This window comes from Notothenia rossii (genome assembly GCF_949606895.1).
Source record: "Notothenia rossii genome assembly, chromosome: 4".
In the NCBI taxonomy this organism is placed as follows: Eukaryota; Metazoa; Chordata; class Actinopteri; order Perciformes; family Nototheniidae; genus Notothenia; species Notothenia rossii.
This window is the reverse complement of record NC_136902.1, coordinates 5,257,443-5,284,688: the sequence shown is the minus strand read 5'-3', so window position 1 is coordinate 5,284,688 and position 27,246 is coordinate 5,257,443. Positions and strand designations below refer to the sequence as shown.

The following is a 27,246-nucleotide window of genomic DNA, read 5'->3' as shown; positions in this document are numbered from 1 at the left end:
ACGGGCTTTAATGGAGCTACGACATGTTTTTCTACGTTTCTCATGAGAAAGGATGTCTCAGGAGTGTAGGGTTTGGGAATTATGGCAGGTTTAAAAATATATATATATATGAAGGCGAATTTCAAGCAGTCCTCCACTCTAGCTGTGACTTAAGCACTCCAGCATTAACGAGCTGCGCAATACACACTAATGTTAAAATCTGAAGAAGGCCTATTTACCAAGGTCTGAGCAATGTTTAATATTTCTAAAAGTATAAATCTGATTTAAAAGTTGTTTAATATGAATAATGTCAGAAAGATGTGTAACATTTTAACACTAGAACCGCCAGAGGTCGCTGAATACCTAAAACCGCCAACGGGTAAAATGTACCCACTATTGATTTTCAAGGTCCAATGTTCTTTTATTTATCATACAGAACAGTGAGTTTTGATCGCACAGGGATGAAACTTATACCAATAGAATATGTGGACTCTCAGCTTTTCATATGATATAGTTTGTGCAGATTACATGAAGTATAAAATATCGCTAAGAGTGCTGATTTAAACGTTTGGTGTTAGACTTGTGTTTTGTTTAGGTACAAATCTCTCTATCTATAACTATATATCGATCTATCTGTAATGTTCTGTTCAATGGACATATAATTGTCTACAGTACATAAACAGACGACGCGGACTACTTCTCTCATTCCGAGTGTCCATCTTTATTCAACTGACACGTAACCTGCACACATGCATTACGTCCTCAACGTGAGCTCAGTCATCCAAAATCTTGTATTCTCCAAGATGTTACACTATCTATAACTCTCTCTCTCTCTCTCTCTCAATCTCTCTATCATAAGGAACCGCAGTAGACAAAAGGCGTTGCTATAGCAACACTTCATGTTTACGCTGCATTTTCAATGAGGTAAATATTACCCGCTGGCGGATATAGGTATAAATGGCATTTTTTGGGGCGATTTTTTTCAATCTGACTTCATATTGACAATTGTTAACAACAGAGGGTGCTACATAACACACTTTCAGGAAATGTCACGGACTGGGAGACTTTAATATGTTATTGAAAACAAGTTGCATACAATCAAACAGCTGCAGGTAAAATTTACCCGATGGCGGTTCTAGTGTTAAAGGTAGAATGATGTTTCGGAGTGGAAGTGTGAAGGAACAGTTTGCAGTTGAAGTTGCATGACGATTTTTCAATTCTGAAGAGTTTCTCCATTGACTTCCATGTTAAAAATGGGAAATTCTGGGATGTATCGCGGGAATTATGAAAGTTATGAATGAGAAGTAATATTTGAACGGAGTTTCTGCCATGTGGGAGAAGAAGATGGACAAAATAACCCGGCGGAATAAGAATAAAGAATTTGTCCGTAGGAGTAAACAAGCTTGCACTAAAAAGTTCAATAGTTTCACTTTGCAGCATTTTCTGTACCCTTCTGCTTTATTTTGTGCAGGCCCAAAGACTGGTATGCTACGATCTATGACCCGGTGTTTAAAACCTACAGTCTAGGAGATCTGCAGTTTAACATTGGCCTGATGAATGGTGGGTAAACAACATGAGAAACTCTCTACGAACGGCAGCTCTCCCTGACTTTTGTAACTTAATGACTCTTCCTCTGTTTACTGCCCTAGACGACTTCTCAGGCCCTGCTGAATCTACACGCTTTCCTCTGGGCTCCATCATCCCCATCATGGCTAGTGTGGTGCAGAACACCCATCAGCCCTTGCTGCTGCTTCTTGAGGAATGTGTAGCAGCTACCACACCAGAGCTGTACCCTGAAAGCACCATGTACCCTATCATCTCCAATAAAGGGTACTCTCGGCAATGAGCATTGATTTAAAACAAAAAAAACGTATTTTGGTGGAAACCTTGGTAGTAATGCTAATACATTTTCTTTAACCCAACAGATGTCTTTTGGAAAGTGTGTCGTCACGATCAAAATTCGAACCAAGGCAAAAGTCATCGGAGATCCGCCTATCACTTCAGACCTTTACGTTTGCTATGGGAGAAGAGGTACATTGAACTTTACATTTTTTTCAGATTCAAGGTTTTATTGTGGAAACTGAGATTAATTTATGCCATGACGCCTATATTTCCCCTCTACTCAACAGGTCTTTATCCACTGCAAACTTTTGGCTTGGGATCCCAATGGTCTTGACAGCACTAAGAAAGCCTGCCACTTTGTCGAAGGGCATGGGTAAAAATAGTACTTTAATATATCAGAATTTGACTTGTAGGTTAATTTGTTTTACATGAGATGACTTATTCAGCTTAAACCCAGTCTACTGAAGATGCAGATGGATCCCGTTCATAACTATTCAAACTTTGTGGAGACTTTATTTGAAAGAGTTGAGATGCATTTTAATTATCTTTTCATCCAATCTTCATGAACTCAGTTGGGAGTTGCTGGACAACTTGGCCCAGAGCAATCTTTGTGACTGCTGTGAATCGAAATGCAAGTCAAGGAGGCAGAGGAGTGTTGCGTCAGGTATGTACACAACTTCTGCTGTATTACACTTGTTTGGTTGACTTGTACTAAAATATATATTTTTGCAGAGAACCATGGAATGGTACAAAAAGCAGTCATTGGGCCATTTACCATCATAGATATGAATTCCTGAAGGTAAGGGTTTCGTATTGCAATATACATTTATCCTGAACGGCTATATTAAACTTTGTTCTCCCAACAGGAATGGATCCATTTCGCTGACTGGTTTCTTCAATCTGAATTTGGTTTTTATTCTTGGTTCTCTTTGCATTTCAGATTGTATTTGGCCAATTAAAAAAAAAAGTTGAAGTTCTCAAGTTATTGGGTTTGACTTGCCTTTTGTGTGAAATGGTTTAAACTGAGCTGTATTACTGAATCTTGATGACCTGGTCTTATTTCTGGGAACATTTCCAGCTCTGTTCAATGTCAAGAACTTTTTTCCTGTGTCAATGTCCGAGAAATATTGATCACACTAAATCTTTGAAAGCAATATGATCACGTTCAACTTTTTGTTCAAATTTCCAAACAAGAATTCTAAAAATACTTACATGATAAGCATTAACTGTTAATTCTGTATTCTTCAAGCAGGTCAAGGCTAAACTCAGTAATTGTCCAAAGAATATTATGGCTGAACAATGAAGAGAATGGATTCAAAGCTTTTCAGCACTGTACTCAATTGGCCCTTTTGTTGTTTTATGGACTTGTTCCATAAGGTTCAACATTTAATTGTCAAACTCTGTCAATTGCAGACTGATTCTTGGTACATAATGCACTCTATCGCTCCTATTCACCTTAGCTGAAATATGTTGCTGTTTTGGTTCATGACTAAAGAGACGAGGATTTAGCCTAATATTTATTGAACTAGGAGAGGAACTGTCTTTTTTGCATCATGGGCGTCGCAGCCATTATATGACACTTTTTGAAATGATTAGTTTTGACCCCCCCACTTCTACCATCTAGAAAGTCCGTGAATTGGTCTATCCACTCGCCGCACTTTGTAGAGAGCTGTGTCAGTGCTTCACTATCAAATCCATTCCACTTGCTTATTGGAGAGTGGTTTCTTAGCCTGCTTGTTATGTGTTTCTTAACAGAGAGAGAGGGAGAGAGGTTAACACGTCAACAATTCTTGAGAAAGCAGTCGCAAAACAGCTGTGTGATTACTTAAAACTAGGCTTTATTTGAAGATTTTCAGTCTGGCTTTAGAACACAACATAGCACAGAGACAGCTCTGGTTAAAGTCACAAATGACATTCTAATAGCCTCTGACAAGGGACTTGTCTCTATTCTTGTCTTGCTCGATCTTAGTGCTGCATTTGATACTATCGACCATGATATCCTATTGCAAAGACTAGAGCACTTAGTTGGCATACAGGGAACTGCTTTAGGCTGGTTTAGGTCCTATCTATCTGAACGCTCTGTTTGTACGTGTCAACGATGAATCTTCCATGCAAACCAAAGTTAGCCATGGAGTGCCACAGGGCTCAGTGCTTGGACCTATTTTGTTCACACTATATATGCTTCCGTTAGGCAATATTATAAGGAATCATTCTGTAAACTTTCATTGTTATACGGATGATACTCAACTATATTTATCAATCAAGCCTGATGAAATTAATCATCTAAATAAAATTCAAGACTGCCTCAAGAACTTAAAAACGTGGATGACCTTAAATATTTTGATGTTAAACACGACCAAAACTGTAGTTATTGTACTTGGCCCGAAGAATCTACGAAACAAATTATCTAAAGATATATTAACTATGGATGGCATTAATTTGGCCTCCAGTGAGACTGTAAGGAATCTTGGTGTTATATTTGATCAGGATTTATCCTTTAACACCCACATAAAATCAATTTCAAGGACCGCCTACTTCCATCTACGTAACATTGCAAAAATTAGGCATATCTTGCCTCAAAACGATGCAGAGAAACTAGTCCATGCATTTATTACTTCAAGGCTGGACTATTGTAACTCCTTATAATCAGGGTGTACCAAGAAGTCAGTCAAGTCGCTTCAGCTGATTCAAAATGCTGCAGCTCGTGTACTAACCAGAGTTAGGAAAAGGGACCACATTACTCCTGTTCTGGCTGCCTTACACTGGCTCCCTATAGAACACAGCATAGAATTTAAAAAATGTCTTCTGGCCTACAAAGCCCTTAATGGGCAGGCGCCATCTTACCTTAAAGAACTCATTATACCCTACTGTCCTACTAGGGCATTGCGTTCCAAGAATGCAGGGTTGTTGGTTGTTCCTAGAGTCTCTAAAAGTACAATGGGAGCCAGAGCCTTTTCTTATCAAGCTCCACTTTTGTGGAATCAGCTTCCAGTTTGTGTTCGGGCGGCAGACACCCTATCCGTTTTTAAGAGTGCGCTTAAGACCTTCCTTTTTGATAAAGCTTATAGTTAGGGCTGATTAGATTCAGCCCCTAGTTTTGCTGATATAGGCTTAGTTTGTCGGGGGACATCTTACTTCTTCCTTCTCTCTATCTATCTCTGTCCGGAGTCATGGATGATCCTGCGGTCCGGTGTCATGGATCGCGAGTCCTGGATCTTGAGTCGTGGCTGTGGTCCTGGATCATAAGTCCTGGATGGATATACTCGTGGATTCATCTTCCTATTATACACACATGCATTTCCAAACATTTGGACTACCTATGTTGCACATTTATTATCTTTTCAATTTACACACGGCATCTATTGCACGTCTGTCCGTCCTGGGAGAGGGATCCCTCCTCTGTTGCTCTCCCTGAGGTTTCTCCCATTTCTCCCTTTAAACTGTGGGGTTTCTCTGGAAGTTTTTCCTTGTACGATGTGAGGGTCTAAGGACAGAGGGTGTCGTATTGTCATACTGATATTCTGTCCACTGAGACAAATGTAACATTTGTGATATTGGGCTATATAAATAAACATTGATTGATTGACATGTGTTTTTAGTTTTATGTATTCATGTATTTGTTTCTGTTCAAGAACCCGAATAGAGATGTTATAAATAAAACATGTTATTCAGCCCCCTTGCAATGTGGGATTTTATTTTTGGTTGGTAGAGCTGGTCATTTCAAAAGTAGCTCACCAGCCAAAACAGTGTGGGCACCCCTGACCTACAATATTCTGCTTGAAAAGGACTTTGCGTGCGATTGCGAACCACAACACTCAGGCTGCGACTCGTTCATGGTTCTGCCAGTCTTAATAATGACTTTCTTCACACTGTGGACAAACAGTTATTTTCAAAGTGCCTGTAGAAACTGGTGCTCATGCACTAAATGCCACGAAGTTCCTTGGTGTTTTTATTTCCTTCACATTCTCAAGGCTTTCTTAGTTGGTCTGCTGTGGGTTGCTTTTGTGCTCCTCGATGGAGACTGGTATGTTTGCTGTAAGAATGACGGCTCTGAGAAACAGGTACAGTTAGCCTGCAAAGCTGAGGCGAATATCACGGACAACCAGAGAGTCATCATTGAAGAACTGAAAAACTCTTCCCAGGTGAGTGCTTCCACTCTTGATCTACTTTACCAGCATCACTTCCATATTAAAAAAAACAACAGGAATGCAGTTTTGCTGTTATAACGAGAACCAGGTAAAGAATACAAGAAAGTCTCAAGGCCTACAGAAAACACATTTTGTAGGTTGGTAACTTTTTTTTATGAGCAGTTTCTAATAAATAAGTTACTTCATCTAATTCGGTTCAAGCAACAATGAGGTGCAGAATATTTGTTTTATAACTGTAACTGTTTTAACTGGACATGTTTTCTGTTCCTACCAGCAGGTGGAACAAACAGAAAAAAGAATTTGGTGTTTGTATTTAACCCTATCTGCAGGTTTACTGATTATGAAGAATGAAAAACATTTGTTTTAATAACTTGCAACAGGTCACATGCTTAAAATGTTTCTATTAAATCAGCAACTCCAAAACGTCTGGTCATGATCAAGTTGCTTTATCGTAGTGTTTATGGATTTTTAAACCTATTTTGATATTAGAATGTGCTTTTTATGTTAAAAATCATCATAACATTTATTTAAATGAATGTAAATGCTCTGTGCTCAATGTGACAGGCGTTGGTGCCAGACAGTCTGCTAGTGTGTTTGTTTTCTTCACCTCCTGCTCTCTTTTCTCTTGGATTAGGGGTAAAGTCCAGGATGGTGATGAGATACCCTTGCTCCCTTTATCTACATGGGCTGATAATTGAAGAGGCACACCCTGAAGAGATCTGTCTCTCCATGGATCATGATCTGTTGCTGAATACAGAGCTTAAGTGGAGACAACATCTCCCAGTATGGCTGGCAAATGTTATAGATGCCATTGCTCCCCACCAAGGTAAAGGAAGTGTCTGGCAAGAAAATATCTCCATGCAGAAAGGCCATGACCTGCTAAATGCAGGTGGCGAAAAAAAACAAATCTCCAGATTCATTTTGAAATCTATAAAGAGAGACTTGGCTTTTATCATTTGGAATTGAAAAGTGCACGAAAGTCTTTCTTCTCTGACATCATTGCCAAAAAACAACGCACGTGCCTTGTTTGCTACCGTCGACAGACTAACTAACCCCCCAGTGTCAGTAGCCTCTGAACTTCTATCCACCAGGGCGTGCAATGACTTTAACTCCTTCTTCACTGACAGAAAATCAGAGAATCAGACAAGCAGTCAGTGCCTCTGCATCAGGTACAGCAAATATGTTGTCTCTCTAACCACCTAAAATAAATTCAAACACCATGACACAATTCCATCAGATTAATGGTAAAAACCTAGAGAACATTGTTCAACTTCTGAAATCCTCCTCCTGCTGCCTTGATATTATTCCAACAGGATTTGATGTTTCATTTTCATTTTCATTGCATGGCCTCAGATCTACTTCACATAGTAAACAAGTCTCTTCACTCAAGTGTTTTTCCACAGGCCCTGAAAAATGCAGTCATTAAACCGCTCTTAAAAAATAATAATCTAGATGCTTCAGTAATGAACAATTACAGGCCCATATCAAACCTGCCATTTCTAGGTAAAATCATTGAAAATGTAGCTTTTCAACAGTTGAGTAATTTCTTGCATTTAAATAACTGTTGCGATGTGTTCCAGTCAGGCTTTCGTCCAAACCACAGCACTGAGACTGCTCTTGTAAAGGTCTTCAATGATATCCACTTAAACACAGACAGTGGCAGAACTTCAGTGTTAGTATTATCAGATCTCAGTGCTGCGTTTGACACTGTTGACCACAACATATTACTAGACCGACTAGAAAACTGGGTGGGACTTTCAGCAACAGTTCTAAATTGGTTTGAATCCTACTTAAAGGACAGAAACCACTTTGTTTCTATAGGTAAATACGCATCTGAGTTGACAAATATGACATGTGGGGTTCCTCAAGGCTCCATCTTGGGGCCTCTTCTCTTTAACATCTACATGCTACCACTGGCTCAGATAATGAAGAACAAAAAAATAAGCTACCATACTGTAGCTTGACACACAAATGTGCGTAACCATTTCACCAGGAGACTATGCTCCAATTCTAACACTAAGTAAGTGCATTGAACAAATCAATTAAAAGACTAATGTCACAGCAGGATTTGGAAAAACGTGTCCATGCTTTTATCTTCAGTAGACTGGACTACTGCAATGGTGTCTTCAAAGGTCTCACTAAAAAGCATATTAGAAAGCTGCAGCTGAATCAGAACGCTGCTGCTCGAGTCCTCACTAACACTAAGAAAGTGGATCACATCACTCCTGTTCTGAAGTCTTTACACTGGCTTCCTGTGTGTCAAAGAACAGATTTCAAAATACTGCTGCTGTTTATAAAACACTGAATGGTTTGAGCCCAAAATACATTTCTGACCTCCGGCTAAATTATGAACCATCCAGATCTCTCAGGTGTTCAGGGACTGGTCAGCTTTCTGTCCCCAGAGTCAGAACTAAACATGGAGAAGTTTAGTTATTATGCTCCAAATATCTGGAACAAACTCTCAGAAACCTGCAGGTCTGCTGCAACTCTTACTACTTTTAAATCCAGGCTGAAGACTTTTCTTTTTGCCGCTGCTTTTAATTGATATATTCATATCTTAAACTGCACTGTAACTTTTATTCATGTTTTATTATATTTGCTTTTAAATTAATGTTTTAAAATGCCATTTAATACATTATTTCTTAATGCTCTTAAAGGTCCCCTATTATACTGTTTTTCATCAATAAATTATACAAAACATGTCTCTGAAGTTTTTGGCTCCAGACACCAAACAAATCATTGCAGCATTACCCATAATCCCCTCTGTTTCAGCCCTGTTTCCAAAGTGCTGATTCTCTGTCTGTTACTTTAGATGAAAATAAGGAGCCCCCCCCCCCACGCCCCTCTGAGAGACATTTGGTTACAAAGAACTCAATGGTGCTCTAGGAGGAGATTCAGGTGATAAGGTGACAACCAATGTTGATGTAGAAGAGACATGAAGAAGAGGGGACACATGTTGATGTAGAAGAGACATGAAGAAGAGGGGACACATGCTGATGTAGAAGAGACATGAAGAAGAGGGGACACATGCTGATGTAGAAGAGACATGAAGAAGAGGGGACACATGCTGATGTAGAAGAGACATGAAGAAGAGGGGACACATGTTGATGTAGAAGAGACATGAAGAAGAGGGGACACATGTTGATGAAGAAGGGACATGAAGAAGAGGGGACACATGTTGATGTAGAAGAGACATGAAGAAGAGGGGACACATGTTGATGTAGAAGAGACATGAAGAAGAGGGGACACATGCTGATGTAGAAGAGACATGAAGAAGAGGGGACACATGTTGATGTAGAAGAGACATGAAGAAGAGGGGACACATGTTGATGTAGAAGAGACATGGAGAAGAGGGGACACATGTTGATGTAGAAGAGACATGAAGAAGAGGGGACACATGCTGATGTAGAAGAGACATGAAGAAGAGGGGACACATGCTGATGTAGAAGAGACATGAAGAAGAGGGGACATATGTTGATGTAGAAGAGACATGAAGAAGAGGGGACATATGTTGATGTAGAAGAGACATGAAGAAGAGGGGACACATGTTGATGTAGAAGAGAAATGAAGAAGTGGATTTTGCATAATGATGACCTTTAATGTGTTTCATTTTTGTAAAGGACTTTGAATTGCTTTGTGTTGAAAGTGCTATATTACCAAACTTGGTAACTCTTTATATTAAGGTACACAAATTCACCATCAGCTAGGTTTCTTTTCAGAAACAAGTCCTGTTTCTCATTTGAAGCCAGGAAAAGGCTCTGTGACCTTTTGACCTGTGCCTGACTATGGGGGTCTATATGAATGCACCTGCCCGTTGCCTGAACAAGTCAGATGCCGCCTATCACAGCGCACTGAGATTTGTCCCTAACTGTAAAGCACTTACTCATGACTGTACCCTGTATACCAAGACAGGTTAGCCATCACTTACTGTACGGAGGCTCAGTCATTGGTACACGTTTATTTATAAAGCCATGTTGAGTAAACTCCCGTATTATATCTGCTCTCTGATCACACAGAGAGTTGCAAGCAGCTATTGTCTGAGATCGCATGATGCAGTCTTGTTAGATGTGCTAAGAGGAAGGATTGTCTTAGGTAAGACAGCTTTTATGTGCACAGCTCCACTTGCTTGGAACAATCTACAGCAAGAATTGAAACTGAACAATTTCATTCCTCTGCATGTTTTTAATGCAAGTCTAAGTGAAATGCTCGTTGATACTATGGGTACTTGTAAATGTCGATAACTATGTAAATGTATCCTGTAAATATAATGTATGATGCCCTTTATTGTTTTATGTTTCATGTGGAACCTATTTGCTGCAGGTCTCCCTTGAAAAAGCGATCTATGTTCTCAATGGGACCAATCTGGTTAAATAAAGGTTTGAAATGAAATGAAATGTGCATTAACATGCATATTAGCAGTTTATTGGCTCTTTATTAGAAAGTATTAAACACTTATTAATGCCTTATTCTACATGACCATATTCTACAAGTAATAAGCCATTAGTTGAGAGTTTTTGCTCAATAACCCTCTAATTAGTGCTTATTTATTGCAAGTAAGGAAGTTGTTGTAGATTAGTTTTGGTCTTAATATGCTCTGCTCAATATGGGCCTAATAAGGCAGTAGTATCACAAGAATAGTAATTCTCCCATAATAACACTTAACAAATATGATCTCTTCTTATGTAAAAAGACATACAACTATAAGTGTTAATTGTGTTTAAATAACTCAAAACTAGGTATTTCTATCTAAGAACATGTTCCCTATTTTAAAGTGAAGTCTTGTTCATAACCAATAAGCTAGTAGTTTGACTCTAATTGACCTGAACAGGTTCCCTATTCTGAAGTTGCCTTCTCTTCACGCTTTGTAAATACATTATAGCACACAACTACTGAAATGAACCTCAACAGTATATGAACAAAGTAGGCTCACGTTGAACTGTCTGTTTTATTAAACCACTAAAGAGAGGTTCAGACACTTTAATAAGTGTTTTATAATGACTAATATACTGTTAATATGCATGTTAATTAAGAACTAGTTGATGGTGAATTTGTGTACCTTAATACAAAGTGTTACCATAAACTTGCTTTGCCTTTCCTGGCAGAACTGGTTTATCAATCTGATCTCTGGGGGAAAGGGCGTGGAGGCCAGGGACGACTGAAGGCGAGAAAAACAGATCTGAAAGCGAAAACAAAATATTTCATTCAAATCTTGTATTCCAAAAGATTGCTGAAGTGAATCAAAATAATATTCAACCTGAATCTTTTTTTCCAAATACTTATTTTTAGTTTGAATACATCATTGCATTTTTCAAAGTTCAGGATAAAAACTTGACATTTCAGATAAATCTTATTTTTTTTAATGATCAAAACTTCAGACCCGGAGAAAGCTCCAGAGTCAAATGCTTGCACGACATCAGGGACTTTGTAGGATTATAGTCAGGTGTATGATCAAACATTTATACCAAGCAAGTGCTAATGGTCATCAATTTCACACGTTGAAAAACAGTCATTAACTGAAACAGAAACAGCTTTGTAGGAGGGTCAAACTGGGTGAGGAACAGACTCTGCTACCAAAGTGAGGTTGTGGAAGACTGTTTCATTTCCCAAGTCACCCACACACTATGGCACGACTGAGCAGGGCGACAAGACACGTAGTTATTCTGCATCAACAAGGTCTCTCCCAGACTAAGAATTCAAAGCAGACTTGGGCTTGGAGTTCCAAGATGTGCTGTTCAAGCTCTTTCAAGAACCACAAAGAAACGGGCAACGTTGAGTATCGTAGACGCAGCAGAAGAAAAACTAAAGGTCTTCAATAAATAAAGTGGAGCAAAAGTACACCATTTACCTCTGAATTGTAGTGGAGTAGAAGTCAAAAGTAGCATAACATGGAAAAACTCAAGTAAAGTACAAGTACCTCAAAATTGTACCACTACTTGAGAAAGTAAAAAAAAAAACGTATACCTATAATTGTTAGTCGAAATATCAATGACATCAATCATTTACAAAATGTCACTGTGTAGGTCATGGTGAAGACTCTAAAGTTGTTGCAGCATTAGTAGTGCACATCAGAGATGGAGAGCCTTATAGCAACTGATCCAATGCTGCTGTGAAAAAAAGAAGCTATATCCATGTTGGATAGAATATCCAATTTAAATAAAAAAATAACGTTAAAGGACAACTTGAATGCTTTTTTTCTTTTTTTTTCTCTTAATGCATTGCATAAAGATCAGATCGGGAAAAATCGGTATCGGCAAATTGTCAAAATCAAATGATCGGAATCGGATCGGGAGCAAAAAAAGGTGATCGGGACATCCCTACTTTTTAATAGCCTTAATTTTCGCTAAATTGATTTATCAACTTTTAATACTTTTTAAGACCCCACGGACACCCTGGGTCAGTAACAACACTTTAAAGTAACAACACTGAATAATTAACTGTTTTAATAATTTTCTCTCAGTAATCACTCAACTACTGTCTTTCCAACAAACAGATTGACTCACTCTCACTATCATCACAATGAAACACGTCCAGAAGAATGTTATGCAAAGCTGCCTGCCTTCCTTCCTTCGACTCTCCCTGAACTGCCTGATCTTTTAATGTTCGATGTTAACCATTTGTGCAGATAGCATTAAGTAGAAAATATGCTAATGTGACATTAGCCTACCTCCCGCCCCCTTAGCACCTGGTGGAGGGGGCGATAGGCTACTCTTCAAATGTTTCACAAAATACTTACCATCATGACTACTCTTACTGTTTAACATTTTGGTTTACTTCATGTTAAGGCTAATACAAATGACAAGGCTAAGTAATGTAATGCTAACTAACATGCTCGCTACTAGCTAGGTAGCTAACTTGACTATGTTCCATGCAAAACATGTATATTACCTGATATGTTTGGTCCAACGACTCCTGGTTCTTTCATCAGACAGGAAGCGATAGAACGAGCAAGTGGTATGATCTCTTGTGATTACAACCTGGTACAAAGCACACAGGCATCTTGAAAAAGTGAATTTATTGGAGCAATCTCTTATATTTATTGGAGGGAATAAATCAGTCTTCTTCTTCTTTTTTGCTTTAATTGCGAGATCTTCTTCTTCTTCTTTGCTTTGCGAGTCGCAACCAGTCTTGGAGCATTATCGCCTATGACATCACTTACGCGACCCAGAATGCATTTGGGATTTGTAGTCTTTCTAGTTGCGTATTTTTCATAGTCTTATATTTCAACAGTTTTACGATAAACTGTGACTTTTTTTACATGGAAATGATTGTTTAAGATTGACAAACATCACATGTGTCATTCGTGGCACAATTCAAACGGGATCAAAAGATAACTTTTCTCTCTCCATTGACTTCAATGTATAATTTTTAGCTTCCGGGGTCCCATGGAGGCTCCCGGAAGGGGAGGGACTTCGCCTCTCTATATGGGGCGGCGGGCCATTCTGCACATGCGTTAAATGCGTTAAATATTTTAACGCAATTAATTCAAAAAATGTATTACCGCCGTTAACGCGATAATTTTGACAGCATTACTATAAAGTTGTTGCAGCATTAGTAGTGCCGAGATTGGAAAGTGCTAGAATGGCACGACATAAACCAGTCACACTCACATGTACTCTCTAATATTCCCTATACTTAAAATACATTTGCTAACATGTGCCCATTTGTTATCATTGTTTGCACTGGTGTTAACACGGACGTCATAATGTGGCTTCTTTCAGGTTCTGGTCGGTCGAGAACAAATTCTGTTCTTAGTGTGAACCAACACTACAAACTGAAATATCCCCAGGACAGAACTGGAACAAATTTCAGTGAGAAAATACATTGGCCTAGACTTGAACCCCCTTGTGGCCCCCCTTCGAAATAAGAATCTACAATCTTATTTCTGATGATACTGATAAAAACAACGATGTAAAACAAGACACAAGTAGACAGACATTTGAGGAAATGGTGGTTGCTGTCATGATCTGTCTATGTTTTTATTTTGTCCTGTCTAGATCTGTCTTTGTTTTCCTGTTTTAGTTTGAGAAGTGTTCACCCTTCCCCCCCCCCCCCCCCCCTGCCTATTATTTCCTCTCTGTTCTCTCCTGCCTGATTACCTGATTGTGTTCACCTGGTTCCCCTGTGTTTTTCTCCTCCCTCCTCACCTGTGTATTGTTTGTGTGATTAGTCTTGTGTGCATTTAGGTTCTGCTTTTTATGTTAGTCTTTGTGAGATTCTTGATGTTGATGGAAGGATTTTGTTCTGAGGGATTTTTACATTTTGCCTTGCCTTATTTTACTTTGTTGCCTGGCCTAGTTCTGCAATAAAAGTATTTTGGATTTCAAAAAATATTCTGCATTTGGGTCCTGTGTGCCTTGCCCTCCAGCCGTGACAGCAGAATCTCACAAAGACTAACATAAAAAGCAGAACCTGAATGCACACAAGACTAATCACACAGACAAGACAAAGGTGAGGAGGGAGGAGAAAACACAGGTGAACACAATCGGGTTGTCGTCAGGATATTTTATATGAAATTTGACACATCATGTTTAGGTTAGTTCATCTGGGAATTGTTGTTCAATTTGTGTGGGTTCCAGCGCATGTGGGTATTAGAGGGAATGAAGTAGTGGATCAACTGGCAAAATGTGGTTTGAAAGCAAACCAGATTGATATTATGGTACCCATCAGTAGAGCAGAAGTCAAATCTTTTACAAAAGTGGTTATCAAGCAACAATGGCAAAAACTATGGGACAGTAACACCAAAGGAAGACATTTATATCAGATACAAAGGGAAGTAGGAACAGGAAGCACTTGGGGGAGTAGTAGAAGAGAACAGAGCATCAACAGCAGGATAAAATTGGGACACTCTGGACTAAACTCATCATTGCATCTGATTGGAAAACATCCAAATGGCAATTGTGATGGTTGCCAACAACCAGAGACAATACATCATGTATTTTTTAACTGCCCGGATTATAACAGACAAAGATTCATTCTGAAAACTGCACTGGAACAACTCAACATCAAGGACATGGATTTCAAGTCAATATACGAAAGTAAATCAAGAAATGAAGCAAACAAGCTGATCTTCAAATTCCTCAAAAGCACTGGTCTGAGGACAAGGATTTAATATGAACATTTAATAAATCAACAGTGGGTGGCGATATATGCTCCAAGTGGAAGCGATTCGCCATTAAATAGAAGAAGAAGAACACAATCGGGTAATCAGGCAGGAGAGAACACACAGACAGGAATCAACAGGCAAGACGGGGTGAACACTTTTCAAACTAAAACAGGTAAACAAAGACAGATCTAGACAGGACAAAATAAAACATAGACGGATCGTGACAGTTGTGATGCTATCGCTGTGAAAAATGTATTTGCAATGCCAGAGTCTCGTCCTGACACGATACCACGAAAAAAAAACATGAAATGTTATATATATAATATGTGCAGATGCAGAACTTTGATCATTGCCAACTAATGCCAGCTGCACATCAGAGATGGAGAGCCTCATGACAAAAATCGCCACCGGGAAGATGAGCACCTACGTTGTGATCATATTTATGTTTACCTACAATATTTTGCTCGACAGGGATTTTTCCTGCACCTGCAAACCACAAGTACTGACCTGCGACCTGTACATTGCTCTGCCACCCTTTATCATACTTTTCTTAATACTGTTGGCGGACAGTTCTTTCCAAATCGTCTGTAGATACTATTCCTCTCATTGTGAATACCCCTCCTGCGGTCCTTGCTGTTTTTATGTCAATCATTTTTTAAGGGCATTATTAGTCGGCTTGCTGTGGGTTGCTTTTTTGTTCCTCGATGGAGACTGGTATGTTTGCTGTCTGAATGACGGCTCTGAACAACAGGCAAAGTTAGCCTGCATAGATAAGATGAATATCACGCTCAACGAGAAAGCTCTTAAAGCTGAGCTGAAGAACACATCCCGGGTGAGTGCTTCCACTCTGGATCTACTTTATCAGCATCAGTTCTATCTGAAGTAATGCTATAACCATCTTTCTTTCTTTCTTTCTTTCTTTTTTTCCTTAGCAAATCGGTGGCTGTATTCTATTTGTAATTGTTTTAGGGGCTTTCGTCTTGCCATTGCTTGTAAGATTGAAATGCTGTGGGAAAGAATTTCTGTATGACAAACTGATGATGATAGAGGAGGGCAAACTGCTGAAAGAGGTTCTGAGGGAATCAGCAAAAGACAGGTTGACTGAAAGAATGAAAAAAATCTGTGTGAACGATTGGGAAAAGTGTTTCGATTTTGCCAGACAGCTGATTGACAAAGACCCGCCAGGGAAGGTACAGCCCAACCGTGCACCGCCCGACCAATCGAAACCAATCAACCCTGACCGACTAAAACCGCTAATAAAGGTAGAGAATACAAAAATAACGAGAGATGTTTTCATTCAGTCGGCCTCAAGGCCTGCAGCAACATATTGTTTGTAGGAAGATAAGTAGGTGTAATTTTATGAGCATTTTCCAAAAATTGCATTACTTGGCTTTATTCTGTGTTCGAGCAACAAGAATGCACAATCTTAGTCGTGTGGTAATATTTGTGTTTTTTCAAAACTGGTGTTCGGGTCAGGGTTAGGGGATACATCAGATTAAAACCTCTAAAGTTAAAAATATACAGGTTTATTGATTATGAAGAATGAAAACAAATGTTTTTAATAACTTGCAACAGGCCACATGATGAACATTTTTCTATTAAATAAGCAACTGCGAAACGTCTGGTCATGAGCAAGTCACTTTATCTTAGTGTTCATGGTAGGATTTTTAAGCCTATTTTGATAATAGAATGTCATTTTTATGTTAAAAATCATCATCACTTGTATTTGAATACAGTAAATGTATATGTTCTGTGCTCAATGCACCAAGCATTTGAGCCAGACAGGCTGCTAGTGTGTTTTTTCACCTCCTGCTCTCTTTTCTCTGTCCAGGGTGGTGACGTCCAGGGTGATGTTGCACTCGAGGAAGATGCAGTCCAGAATATACCCGTGGGCTCTGTATCTACACCGGCTGATAATTGAGGAGGCACACCCTGAAGAGATCTATCTCTCCATGGATCATGATCTGATGATGACTGCAGAGCTGAAGTGTACCTTGTTTAAAATGTCAACTGTAAAATGTGTTATACGAGGTTTAGGACTTTAGGTGGTACATCTCTTCCTCACGTAGTTCAGCTTTATTTAGGTTTATTGGTCTTTGCCCCCCCCTTATTTGATTTCTGTATAAACTGTATAGTGGATAGGTTGCAGCGGCTTAAAATTATTGCAATTAAAGACATTTTTTGTCAATATGACAACATTTATTTAGCTTTTACTTAGAGATACTGCATATTAAGGAATTAAGAATGTTATACAAAAACTTGCTTGATAATGATCTGATACAAAACAAATCTGGTTTTAATTAAATAATAAATATATGTTTTGATTGAGTTCAGTAAACTTTCTATTTGAACATTTTGTTTTTGTGTCCTTTGTGAATTTCTTTTTCTTTATTAAAACCCAAATCAAAATAAATCAAAAACATTTTTAATAGATGGAGCAGGATATTTTCATGCATGTTTTCAGGATAAATCATTTCTGATAATACTGAAACATGACGTGAGGTGAGTCAATATTTATGAGGTGAAAGCAAAAGAAAAGAAGTTTAGGATGATTCTGAAATGTTTTATATATTTGTTGGAACATTTCCAGAGTGATCCATGACGGCACACAGCACGGAGTCACTCACAATGACGGTGAACGGCTCCGACTAAAAAGAGCCTTTTTAAAAACACAGAATATGACAAAACACCAACAATCAAAACTAAATCTGAGCCAGTTCCAATCCCAGTTGTTTAATAACATACTGTACATAAAATAAAAACGTTTATTTTCTCATCTGTGCAAAGATCCCCAAATTCCCTCGAACACCACCACCGCCAAAGTGCATAACTGGAAGAACACTGTATGCTATGCATATCTTCAACACTCACATACTGGAGGTTTTACTAAAGCTCAGGACAGTAGGAGTCATTATATGACCACATCCAATGGAATTAGCTTAACGTAACACATGACACCTTACGAACGTGGAAATGTAGGTAGTCTCCTCATGCACCTTTTTTATAGAGTCCTTTTTCGCCTAGTATCACTTTTAATAGGCTTATAATGCAGTCTGTATGAGCTGTTAAAAGTGATACAAAGATTTATGTATTGGAAAAAAATACTTGAGACACAGCAGTCGTTTTCTCACCTAAAGCGAAAAGTACTTTTGTAAATTTGAACCAAACTCGAGAACTCCTTTTCAAGTTGGATCCAGGCCTCGGTCTCTGATGTGAAAGTCTGTACATCTTTCTCTACTTAATGCACTTTGGGCATCTGCACCAACTCAATCAAAAAGGCTAAAGCTAACTTTAAATAAATGTCTCTTACACTTTAATGTTGGTAATTATCTTTTTGTTTCTTTTTGGACTGACTGATCTATACAGAGGCCACCAGAGGACGCTGCTCTATTCATTTCAGTCCATGACAGTCGTCTGTCTGTTCTGGATTAACAACGTGTCACGTGTTCTGAATTGACCAATCACAATCGAGTATTCAACTAAACCATGTAATACAAGTCGTGAAATAACTGCACATAATTCACAGGGTTCTTTGTAGTACTTCCATTTACCGACGGAGGGGGCCAGGGACGTGCACAGACATTTTGGGGGGCGGGAGCTCGAGTGAGAAAAAGGGCACTTCCCATAATCATTTATTAATTAATGTAAAACAAAAGGTTAAATGTAGTTTCACATCTCTGACTTACTAACCTGTAGGTATATTGACTTGGAAGCTTGTTATGGTTTGGCTGATTTTAGAAAATTGCCTTTAAGTAGTTTCATCTGAATTGTTGAATTGTTTTATAAATAGTTTTGTATGTAAAATAATCAGGTAATATTAGAAAAATAAATTCAGTAGAATAAAAAAAAGAAGCAATTAGGCAGATAAATAAAAATGTACTTGAATAAGTTTACTAGAAATGATCCAAATGAAAACTCTACAATGAAATTGAATGTGAAATGACACCCCAGTATAAGTAGACAGGTGCTGCCCGGCTCTCACACAGGTGTTGCTCGTTCAGCTCATTTGGCAGGGAGTCTACAAATGGTGCCACTTCCTGTGTGATCTAGAGATCATTCAGTCATGGGGACTCAACTCTACCTAGGTGTGATAGTCGTGACTCTTTTTGCAACGACTGTTGCCAATGCAGGTATGCTTAGCACATGTATGTAAACATCTGCTTTTGTTGGGGGATGTAGGGAAATATATAATAATGATTTGTTTGCAGAAATCAAAGTACAGTGTGAAAAAGACTCCATAAGCATCACATGGACGATCCCCTCGAGGCTGCGGCAATATGCAGCTCGTCACTTCCTCGGAACCTGCATGCCATCTGGGTTTCATGTTCTGCCCAGGGGAGAGGGGAAAGCTGAGTTTAACTACAAACTAGATGACTGCAATTTTAAAAGACTGGTAATGTAACTGCCATGTTTCACCAAAATACCTCTCAGCCTTTTCAATGTCATAATGAGCTTCTTTTTTTTTCTTCAGGTGAAAGGGAAGAATCTCATCTACAAAAATGAGCTGACTTTCAGGCCCCAACCAAGGTCGAGTCCTGCAGCTTATGTGTATCCCATCGAGTGCGTTTATCCAAGGTAGGAGCTTCTTTCTTATTTAAATTCAAGTTTAAAGCTGATATATGGGATAAATGTTGTTAATATATTTCAGACCTAAGGGGTGGGTTCCTCCTTTCCTGAACCCGGGGTCAGGTGTTGCCGAAGGCCGAGGAGGGCTGGAGTTCCACATGCTGCTCCTAAATGGTGAGGGCTCATGCTCCCAAAGGCAAAACACTCAAAAAATGCACACTGAGCCGTTTTTACTTTTCCCCTCACAGAACAAATGACAGCGGTAGCGGAGACAAATGTCATCCCCCTGGGCTCCTTCATGCCAATATGGGCAACAGTGGAGCAGAAGTCCCATCAGCCATTGCTGCTGCTCATGGAGGAATGTGTGGCAGCCACTACGCCTGAGCTGCAGGCTAACAGCAATGTGTACCCCATCATTAGAAATAAGGGGTGAGATCCAGTCTCTGATTTCTTTCATTGTTTTCTGGAGTTTAGTCCTTATAGCTTATCTGAATTTCTTCAGGTGTCTCCTGGACAGTGTGAAGGGAAACTCCAGGTTTCTCCCTCGGTACCACTCGTCTGCAATCATCCTCTACCTGCAGTCCTTCAAGTTTGGTCTCGGCGAGGAGGTGAGGGGGTAAATGTAAAGTGCTCTAAAGGATATTTGGTTCCTAGCAAACATGTATGTTTCATGTGCTCCTCAGGTGTACATTCACTGCAAACTGCTCGCATGGGATCCTGAAGTTCTAAGTGAGAGCAAGAAAGCTTGCCACTACGTAAAGGAAAATGAGCGGTAAGGGAAAAGTTTGATTTGTTGGAAGTACGTGAAAATGTTCTGGCCAGCAGTTTAATATGATGAATGCAACTGATGCCATGAGCAACAAGTATGCACCATTAGCCAAGGATGCTAGCTTATGTTAGCAAAACATATCCAACATGAAGTAGATCAATGCATGTACTTTGATCAGTATTGTGCTTTTATATATCTATAATAAATGATATCCTGCTAACTAACAAAGTATAGACAACAATTGTGACGAATGATAATTGTAAAATATTTGAGAATAACAATATATTTGTTTTAAAAGGAGGGGCACTCAAATGATTAGCCAACCTATTGAGATTTATAAAATAAAAAAAGCCCTGAGCTTTTGTAAAATGTTCACATTTTTCTGCACTGTAGATGGAAATATATCTTTTGGTCATTAACTTGATATTTATAATTTTACCAGTTTTTGTTTTTTATAGAAACATCACACCTTTTTTATAACGGCTTTTTTCTTCTGTGTATACAAAATGTTTTAAAGCCATGCTGATTTATTTGAGCCTTAACGATTGCTGCCTCCTCAGATGGGAACTCCTGGATGACCCCATGCAGAGCTCCATGTGTGACTGCTGTTCTAGGACCTGCAACACTCGCTCCAAGAGAGGAGACGAATGGGGTATCTCTTTCATGCTAACTTGTGTGCTTTTTTAATATAGTCTTTTTCATTATGAAGTTATTGTTTTTGTTTTTCCACCTCAGAATCCAACGGCTTCATGCACACTTCTGTGTTGGGACCCCTGATCATAATGGATCCATCGCAACAAAATGCCCACAATGCATCAGAAGTTTCCATTGCTGACCAAGGTTAATGAGTATTTATTTATGGTATTTGTCTTGAAGTTTTGTTAAAAACTTGCCATAAGACTAACGTTGCTAAACATTTTCTCAACAGGAAGTCCAGTCGAAGAATGGGGAGACTGAACAGAGGGCCCAGGTGGACGACATCCATATGCAGATTAAAGTAGTCTATAATCTCTGTATAAATAAAACTGTTAACTCCTGTTGAGTATAAAACGAGTATCTTTACTTCATATGAAGGTCCTACTGTCCTCAACTGTGTCCATCTGTCCCATCAGTAGAACTTTACTAATTATGTGTGAGTTTTGTCATTGAAAGATACCGTCAATTATAATGTAACCTTTAATGGCCATGTGAGTTGGAGTATAGCCCCTGAATTTCTTTCACTTTCCATTTTACATTGAGCTCTGTACATGATATACATTCTGACATTACATACACCAGCAGATTGAAAAGCTATGGTGATCTGTCTGGTATTACAACTATGGCAATTATTTATGTTGAGCCTCATTTGAAAAGACAATTCTGATCTGAATGTATTTTCTGGGCACTCATGCCTGCAGTTGAATGTAGCATAGTTTACTTTCTGGCCATGAATATAAAATCAATGGGGATGGCCTGCATGGCACGTGTTTATGCAGTTAAAAGAGGACATCATAGCAACACAGCTAATATTCAGATGTGTGGATATTTTCTCACTGAATACAACTTAAATGTACCTTTTTCCCTTACCTTAAGTTACCATTTGGTCAAAGATATCAAAAATAACACATTTGAATAGGTCAGGACATCTGATAAAGGAATACTACCTTCCCCCAAATGATCATTTGTTTAGAAATGACTCGCCTTTTAATTCTCAAAGAAAACTTTTTCTTGCATGACTTGAAGTTGAACAAAGAATCCCAACGTATACATATATTAATGTTAATATATATAACAGCAAAACTAAATCAAAACGGTAAGACAACCCACTCACTATCATCCTTAAAGTGTTTTAAATAATGATGTAAGGTAGTCACACAGGATAATAAATTGACTTGAACATATGGTGATTTTGTGCTGCTGATGAAGCTGAATAAAAATGAATTGGGTGTAAGGACTAATGTGATGGGATGCTCCCCATGCTGTAATCAGTGTGCTATCTGCTGCAGCTGGGACTGTTGACAGGCACCAGGTGAAATACGTTATCTTGATGAATGCCTCTCAGGAACAAGGTATAAGAACATGCACTGTGTCAGTAACAAGCATTCGGTCATGATGGTTTCATTTTGTCAAGGTGCACTGCTTCTGAGCCTGGCAGCTGCCATGGCAGTATATGCAGGTAAGACTGGAAACAATTAAAGCCATGTGATTAACCTTGACTCAAATATTTGAGTCTGAACTTAATTTCTTTGTGTTGCAGACATGAAAGTGGACTGTGGGCCAGATTTTGTGACGCTGATGTGGAAAGAAAGCCGACCCCAGGCCGACACGTCGCTTCTCCGCCTGGGTAACTGTTTCCCAACAAGCTTCTCAGCAGGAGAGGCCTACTTCTATGTGGATCTCACTGACTGTAACTTTAGGAGACTGGTATGTGTATATATATTTTAAACCTGCAAGCTGTGAGTCTGCTATATTTCCTACAGCTCTCTCAGGGGGATCTTTGTCTCTCTAACAGGTCACCGGGGATGCACTGGTGTACAGCAATGATCTGACCTACGTTGCTTCTGCAGATTCTTACAATTTGGCCTTCACCCACCCAGTTGTCTGTGCATATGAGAGGTTAGTGTTCATACCAACATAAGGTGCTAAAGGGTGACACTACCCTTAACTAACAATTCCAATGTGGAATTTTCATGGCCTGGGAAAGTTCAATTTGTTAATAAGCTTCTCCCTCTCAAAGCCACCAAGCATGGAAGTACGTCCCAAACTTGTGATGTCATCAGGTATAAAGTCTGAAGCTGCTATATAGACAATGAATGGGAGACTGATTTAGAGAATCTACAGCCTGTTTCTGTTTTATTCCCAAATTAGCTTTATCTATTGAAGTATTCTCAACAAAAAAATGTACATTTACTGAGAACAATCCCTAAGGTACACTGTGTTCCCAATTCATTGTCAATTGAGTTTTTCCCATAGTTTTAATTGAACATCACACATTTAAGTTCACTCTAGTTTTTTGCATTTTGGAGGAAGTCTTTTAGCTTAGGCGTAACAGTTCATAACTAGAGAACGCAATTCCTGAAGAAATTGCTAGTGGCAATACTTTATGCTGATGCTGAAATGTAATGTGTAAGAAGAAAGTGAAGTTTTTAAATTGAAATGATACATGAACACTGGGGGCTTGAATGTGTTAGAAGAAAATAAAGTGGAATAGCGGCAGAATATTTGAACTGCAAACTATTGCACTAACTTGATGACGAATAATCTGTCGCCATGGCAACGGTATTTGAAACCCCATAATATGTTGATGGCTTCATCGTTATCGAACCTGTTACATTTTGGGCAGTTTGGCGTGTTTTCACTGAAGAGAACCATGTTTCACGGCGAGCATCGTGTTACCATGGCAACGGAATTTGAAGAAATCGCAACTGTCCCGTAGATGTCTTCACGGCTGGACTGTTTGCACACATGTGAAGTTTTAGCACTTTTTGACCATTTCCATAGGAGTTATAGCAATATCGTTTTATTGCAAGGGATGCGTTCCCATGGCAACTGCTTTGAGGAAAATTCACTAATGGCACAGATATGTTGAGGGCTGGACCATTAACTGTCATCTGAAGTCTGGTGGTGTTTTGACCATTTTCATATCAGTTACGACAACATCGTGTTTTATGGCGAGGGATGCGTTTTCATGGAAACAGCCTATGGTGAGATCTCAGATTTTGCGTAGAGCTGTTAAGGCATGGACCGATGATATACAAGCGAAGTTTGAGGGACGATCGGACTGTCTCCATTGGTGTTACAGTAACATCGTGTTTCATGGCGAGGGATGCGTTTCCATGGAAACGGCATAGGATGAAACCCCATAATTGACATAGAGCTGTTGAGGGCCAGATCATTAACCATTATCTGAAGTATGGTGCTGTTTCAGACCATTTGCTTAGGTATCACGACATCGTGTTTTAAAGCGAGGGATGCGTTTCCATGGAAACGGCATATGGTGAGATCTCAGATTTGGCGTACAGCTGTTGAGGTATGGACCGGTGATATACAAGTGAAGATTGGGGGAAGATTGTACCGTGTCCATTGGAGTTACAGCGACATCGTGTTTTAAGGCGAGGGATGCGTTGCCATAGTAACACCACATTACGTAACATCAGATTTGATGTAGAGCTGTTCAGGGCCACAGTGTTAACCATCATGTGATGATTCGTGGCGTTCTGAGCATGTCAGTTGGAGTTATGACATCATCATGTTCCATCACACAGGTGTTTGAGCTAACAACGTTATGAAACACCTGTCCTTGAGCCCAGAGATCAAAGGTTTCCATGGTGATGTGCAGTTATCAGTGAGAGGAGATCCTTTCCATTGTTCTGAATGAGAGATAAACGTGTCGCATGTGAACGTTTTGTTGAAGAACCGTAACATGTATCGGTGAAATTTCAACGTGTGAAGCATCTCAAGAACCCTTGGCATCTGAAGTGTGCTTTTTTTGTTGTAGTTTTGGGTCAATAATGTGGCTTTTTTGGAAGACTAACTAAAAGTGTGCGGCTGCTGCTGTGAGGAACCATGAGCCTGAATGTACAACGGGCTTTAATGGAGCTAGGAGATGTTTTTCTAGGTTTCTCATGAGAAATTATGTCTCAGGAGTGTAGGGTTTGGGAATTATGACAGGTTTAAAAATATATATATATTTTTAAACCTGCCATATATATATAGGAATTATGGCAGGTTTAAAAATATATATATATAGGCGAATTTCAAGCGGTCCTCCACTCTAGCTGTGACTCAAGCACTCTAGCCTTAACGAGCTGCGCAATACACACTAATGTTAAAATCTGAAGAAGGCCTCTGTGTAACAGATGTGTAACATTTTAAAGTTGGAATGATGTTTCTAAGTGAAAGTGTGAAGGAACAGTTTGCAGTTGAAGTTGCATGACGATTTTTCAAGTCTGAAGAGTTTCTCCATTGACTTCCACGTTAAAAATGGGATGTATCTCGGGAATTATGAAAGTTATGAATGAGAAGTAATATTTGAACGGAGTTTCTGCGATGTGGGAGAAGGACAAAATAACCCGGCGGAATAAGAATAAAGAATTTGTCCGTAGGAGTAAACAAGCTTGCACTAATAAGTTCAAAAGTTTCACTTTGCAGCATTTTCTTTACCCTTCTGCTTTATTTTGTGCAGGCCCAAAGACTGGTATGCTACGATCTATGACCCGGTGTTTAAAACCTACAGTCTAGGAGATCTGCAGTTTAACATTGGCCTTATGAATGGTGGGTAAACAACATGAGAAACTCTCTACGAACGGCAGCTCTCCCTGACTTTTGTAACTTAATGACTCTTCCTCTGTTTACTGCCCTAGACGACTTCTCAGGCCCTGCTGAATCTACACGCTTTCCTCTGGGCTCCATCATCCCCATCATGGCTAGTGTGGTGCAGAACACCCATCAGCCCTTGCTGCTGCTTCTTGAGGAATGTGTAGCAGCTACCACACCAGAGCTGTACCCTGAAAACACCATGTACCCCATCATCTCCAATAAAGGGTACTCTCGGCAATGAGCATTGATTTGGGTGGAAACCTTGGTAGTAATGCTAATACATTTTCTTTAACCCAACAGATGTCTTTTGGAAAGTGTGTCGTCACGATCAAAATTCGAACCAAGGCAAAAGTCATCGGAGATCCGCCTATCACTTCAGACCTTTAAGTTTGCTATGGGAGAAGAGGTAAATTGAACTTTACATTTTTTTCAGATTCAAGGTTTTATTGTGGATACTGAGATTAATTGATGCCATGACGCCTATATTTCCCCTCTACTCAACAGGTCTTTATCCACTGCAAACTTTTGGCTTGGGATCCCAATGGTCTTGACAGCACTAAGAAAGCCTGCCACTTTGTCCAAGGGCATGGGTAAAAATAGTACTTTAATATATCAGAATTTTGACTTGTAGGTTCATTTGTTTTACATGAGATGACTTATTCAGCTTGAGCCCAGTCTACTGAAGATACAGATGGATCCCGTTCATAACTATTCAAACTTGGTGGAGACTTTATTTGAAAGAGTTGAGATGCATTTTAATGATCTTTTCATCCAATCTTCATGAACTCAGTTGGGAGTTGCTGGACAACTTGGCCCAGAGCAATCTTTGTGACTGCTGTGAATCGAAATGCAAGTCAAGGAGGCAGAGGAGTGTTGCGTCAGGTATGTACACAACTTCTGCTGTTTTACACTTGTTTGGTTGACTTGTACTAAAATATATATTTTTGCAGAGAACCATGGAATGGTACAAAAAGCAGTCATTGGGCCATTTACCATCACAGATATGAATTCCTGAAGGTAAGGGTTTCGTATTGCAATATACATTTATCCTGAACGGCTATATTAAACTTTGTTCTCCCAACAGGAATGGATCCATTTCGCTGACTGGTTTCTTCAATCTGAATTTGGTTTTTATTATTGGTTCTCTTTGCATTTCAGATTGTATGTGGCCAATAAAAATTAAAAAAAAGTTTCCGAACCACTTCATTGAAGTTCTCAAATTATTGGGTTTGACTTGCCTTTTGTGTGAAATGGTTTAAACTGAGCTGTATTACTGAATCTTGATGACCTGGTCTTATTTCTGGGAACATTTCCAGCTCTGTTCAATGTCAAGAACTTTTTTCCTGTGTCAATGTCCCAGAAATATTGATCACACTAAATCTTTGAAAGCAATATGATCACGTTCAAATTTTTGTTCAAATTTCCAAACAAGAACTCTAAAAATACTTACATGATAAGCATTAACTGTTAATTCTGTATTCTTCAAGCAGGTTAAGGCTAAACTCAGTAATTGTCCAAAGAATATTATGGCTGAACAATGA

General features: G+C 39.2%; 2 protein-coding genes and 2 long non-coding RNA genes across 4 annotated transcripts in view; all 4 read left to right on the top strand.

Annotated features, from left to right (window-relative positions):
- LOC307037878 overlaps positions 1–21,513 on the top strand; it is a 35,171-nt gene extending 13,658 nt beyond the window's left edge. The window contains exon 4 of the long non-coding RNA XR_013807799.1: positions 21,482–21,513. This is a non-coding gene — a long non-coding RNA (uncharacterized lncRNA). The remainder of the gene's footprint in view (positions 1–21,481) is intronic.
- LOC307037879 lies at positions 15,284–17,428 on the top strand. Its single transcript, XR_013807800.1, has 2 exons — positions 15,284–16,334; positions 16,904–17,428. It is a non-coding gene; the product is annotated as an uncharacterized lncRNA (long non-coding RNA).
- On the top strand, positions 19,088–21,364 carry LOC307037183 (zona pellucida sperm-binding protein 3-like; the record flags this gene model as incomplete). The annotated part of the gene is made up of 10 exons (XM_079677962.1): positions 19,088–19,202; positions 19,281–19,465; positions 19,544–19,647; positions 19,721–19,812; positions 19,887–20,067; positions 20,141–20,246; positions 20,322–20,410; positions 20,968–21,059; positions 21,143–21,247; positions 21,336–21,364. Exons 1-10 carry the CDS (start codon positions 19,136–19,138, stop codon positions 21,362–21,364), a joined length of 1,050 nt encoding a protein of 349 aa, XP_079534088.1. The 5' UTR covers positions 19,088–19,135.
- A 4,193-nt stretch (positions 21,514–25,706) lies between the features above and the next one.
- On the top strand, positions 25,707–26,906 carry LOC307037870 (zona pellucida sperm-binding protein 3-like). Its single transcript, XM_079679066.1, has 5 exons — positions 25,707–25,930; positions 26,006–26,111; positions 26,210–26,295; positions 26,496–26,722; positions 26,790–26,906. The coding sequence occupies exons 1-4, from the start codon at positions 25,722–25,724 to the stop codon at positions 26,626–26,628; spliced, it is 534 nt and encodes a 177-aa protein (XP_079535192.1). The 5' UTR covers positions 25,707–25,721; the 3' UTR covers positions 26,629–26,722; positions 26,790–26,906.
- Positions 26,907–27,246: the final 340 nt, after the last annotated feature.

Excerpts from the sequence above, each read along its gene's own strand:
- LOC307037870 (XM_079679066.1), top strand. The coding sequence starts at position 25,722 with ATGACTCTTCCTCTGTTTACTGCCCTAGACGACTTCTCAGGCCCTGCT. Across the intron at positions 25,931-26,005 it reads CCCATCATCTCCAATAAAGG|ATGTCTTTTGGAAAGTGTGT; the intron begins GTACTCTCGGCA and ends TTAACCCAACAG. Across the intron at positions 26,112-26,209 it reads AGTTTGCTATGGGAGAAGAG|GTCTTTATCCACTGCAAACT; the intron begins GTAAATTGAACT and ends TCTACTCAACAG.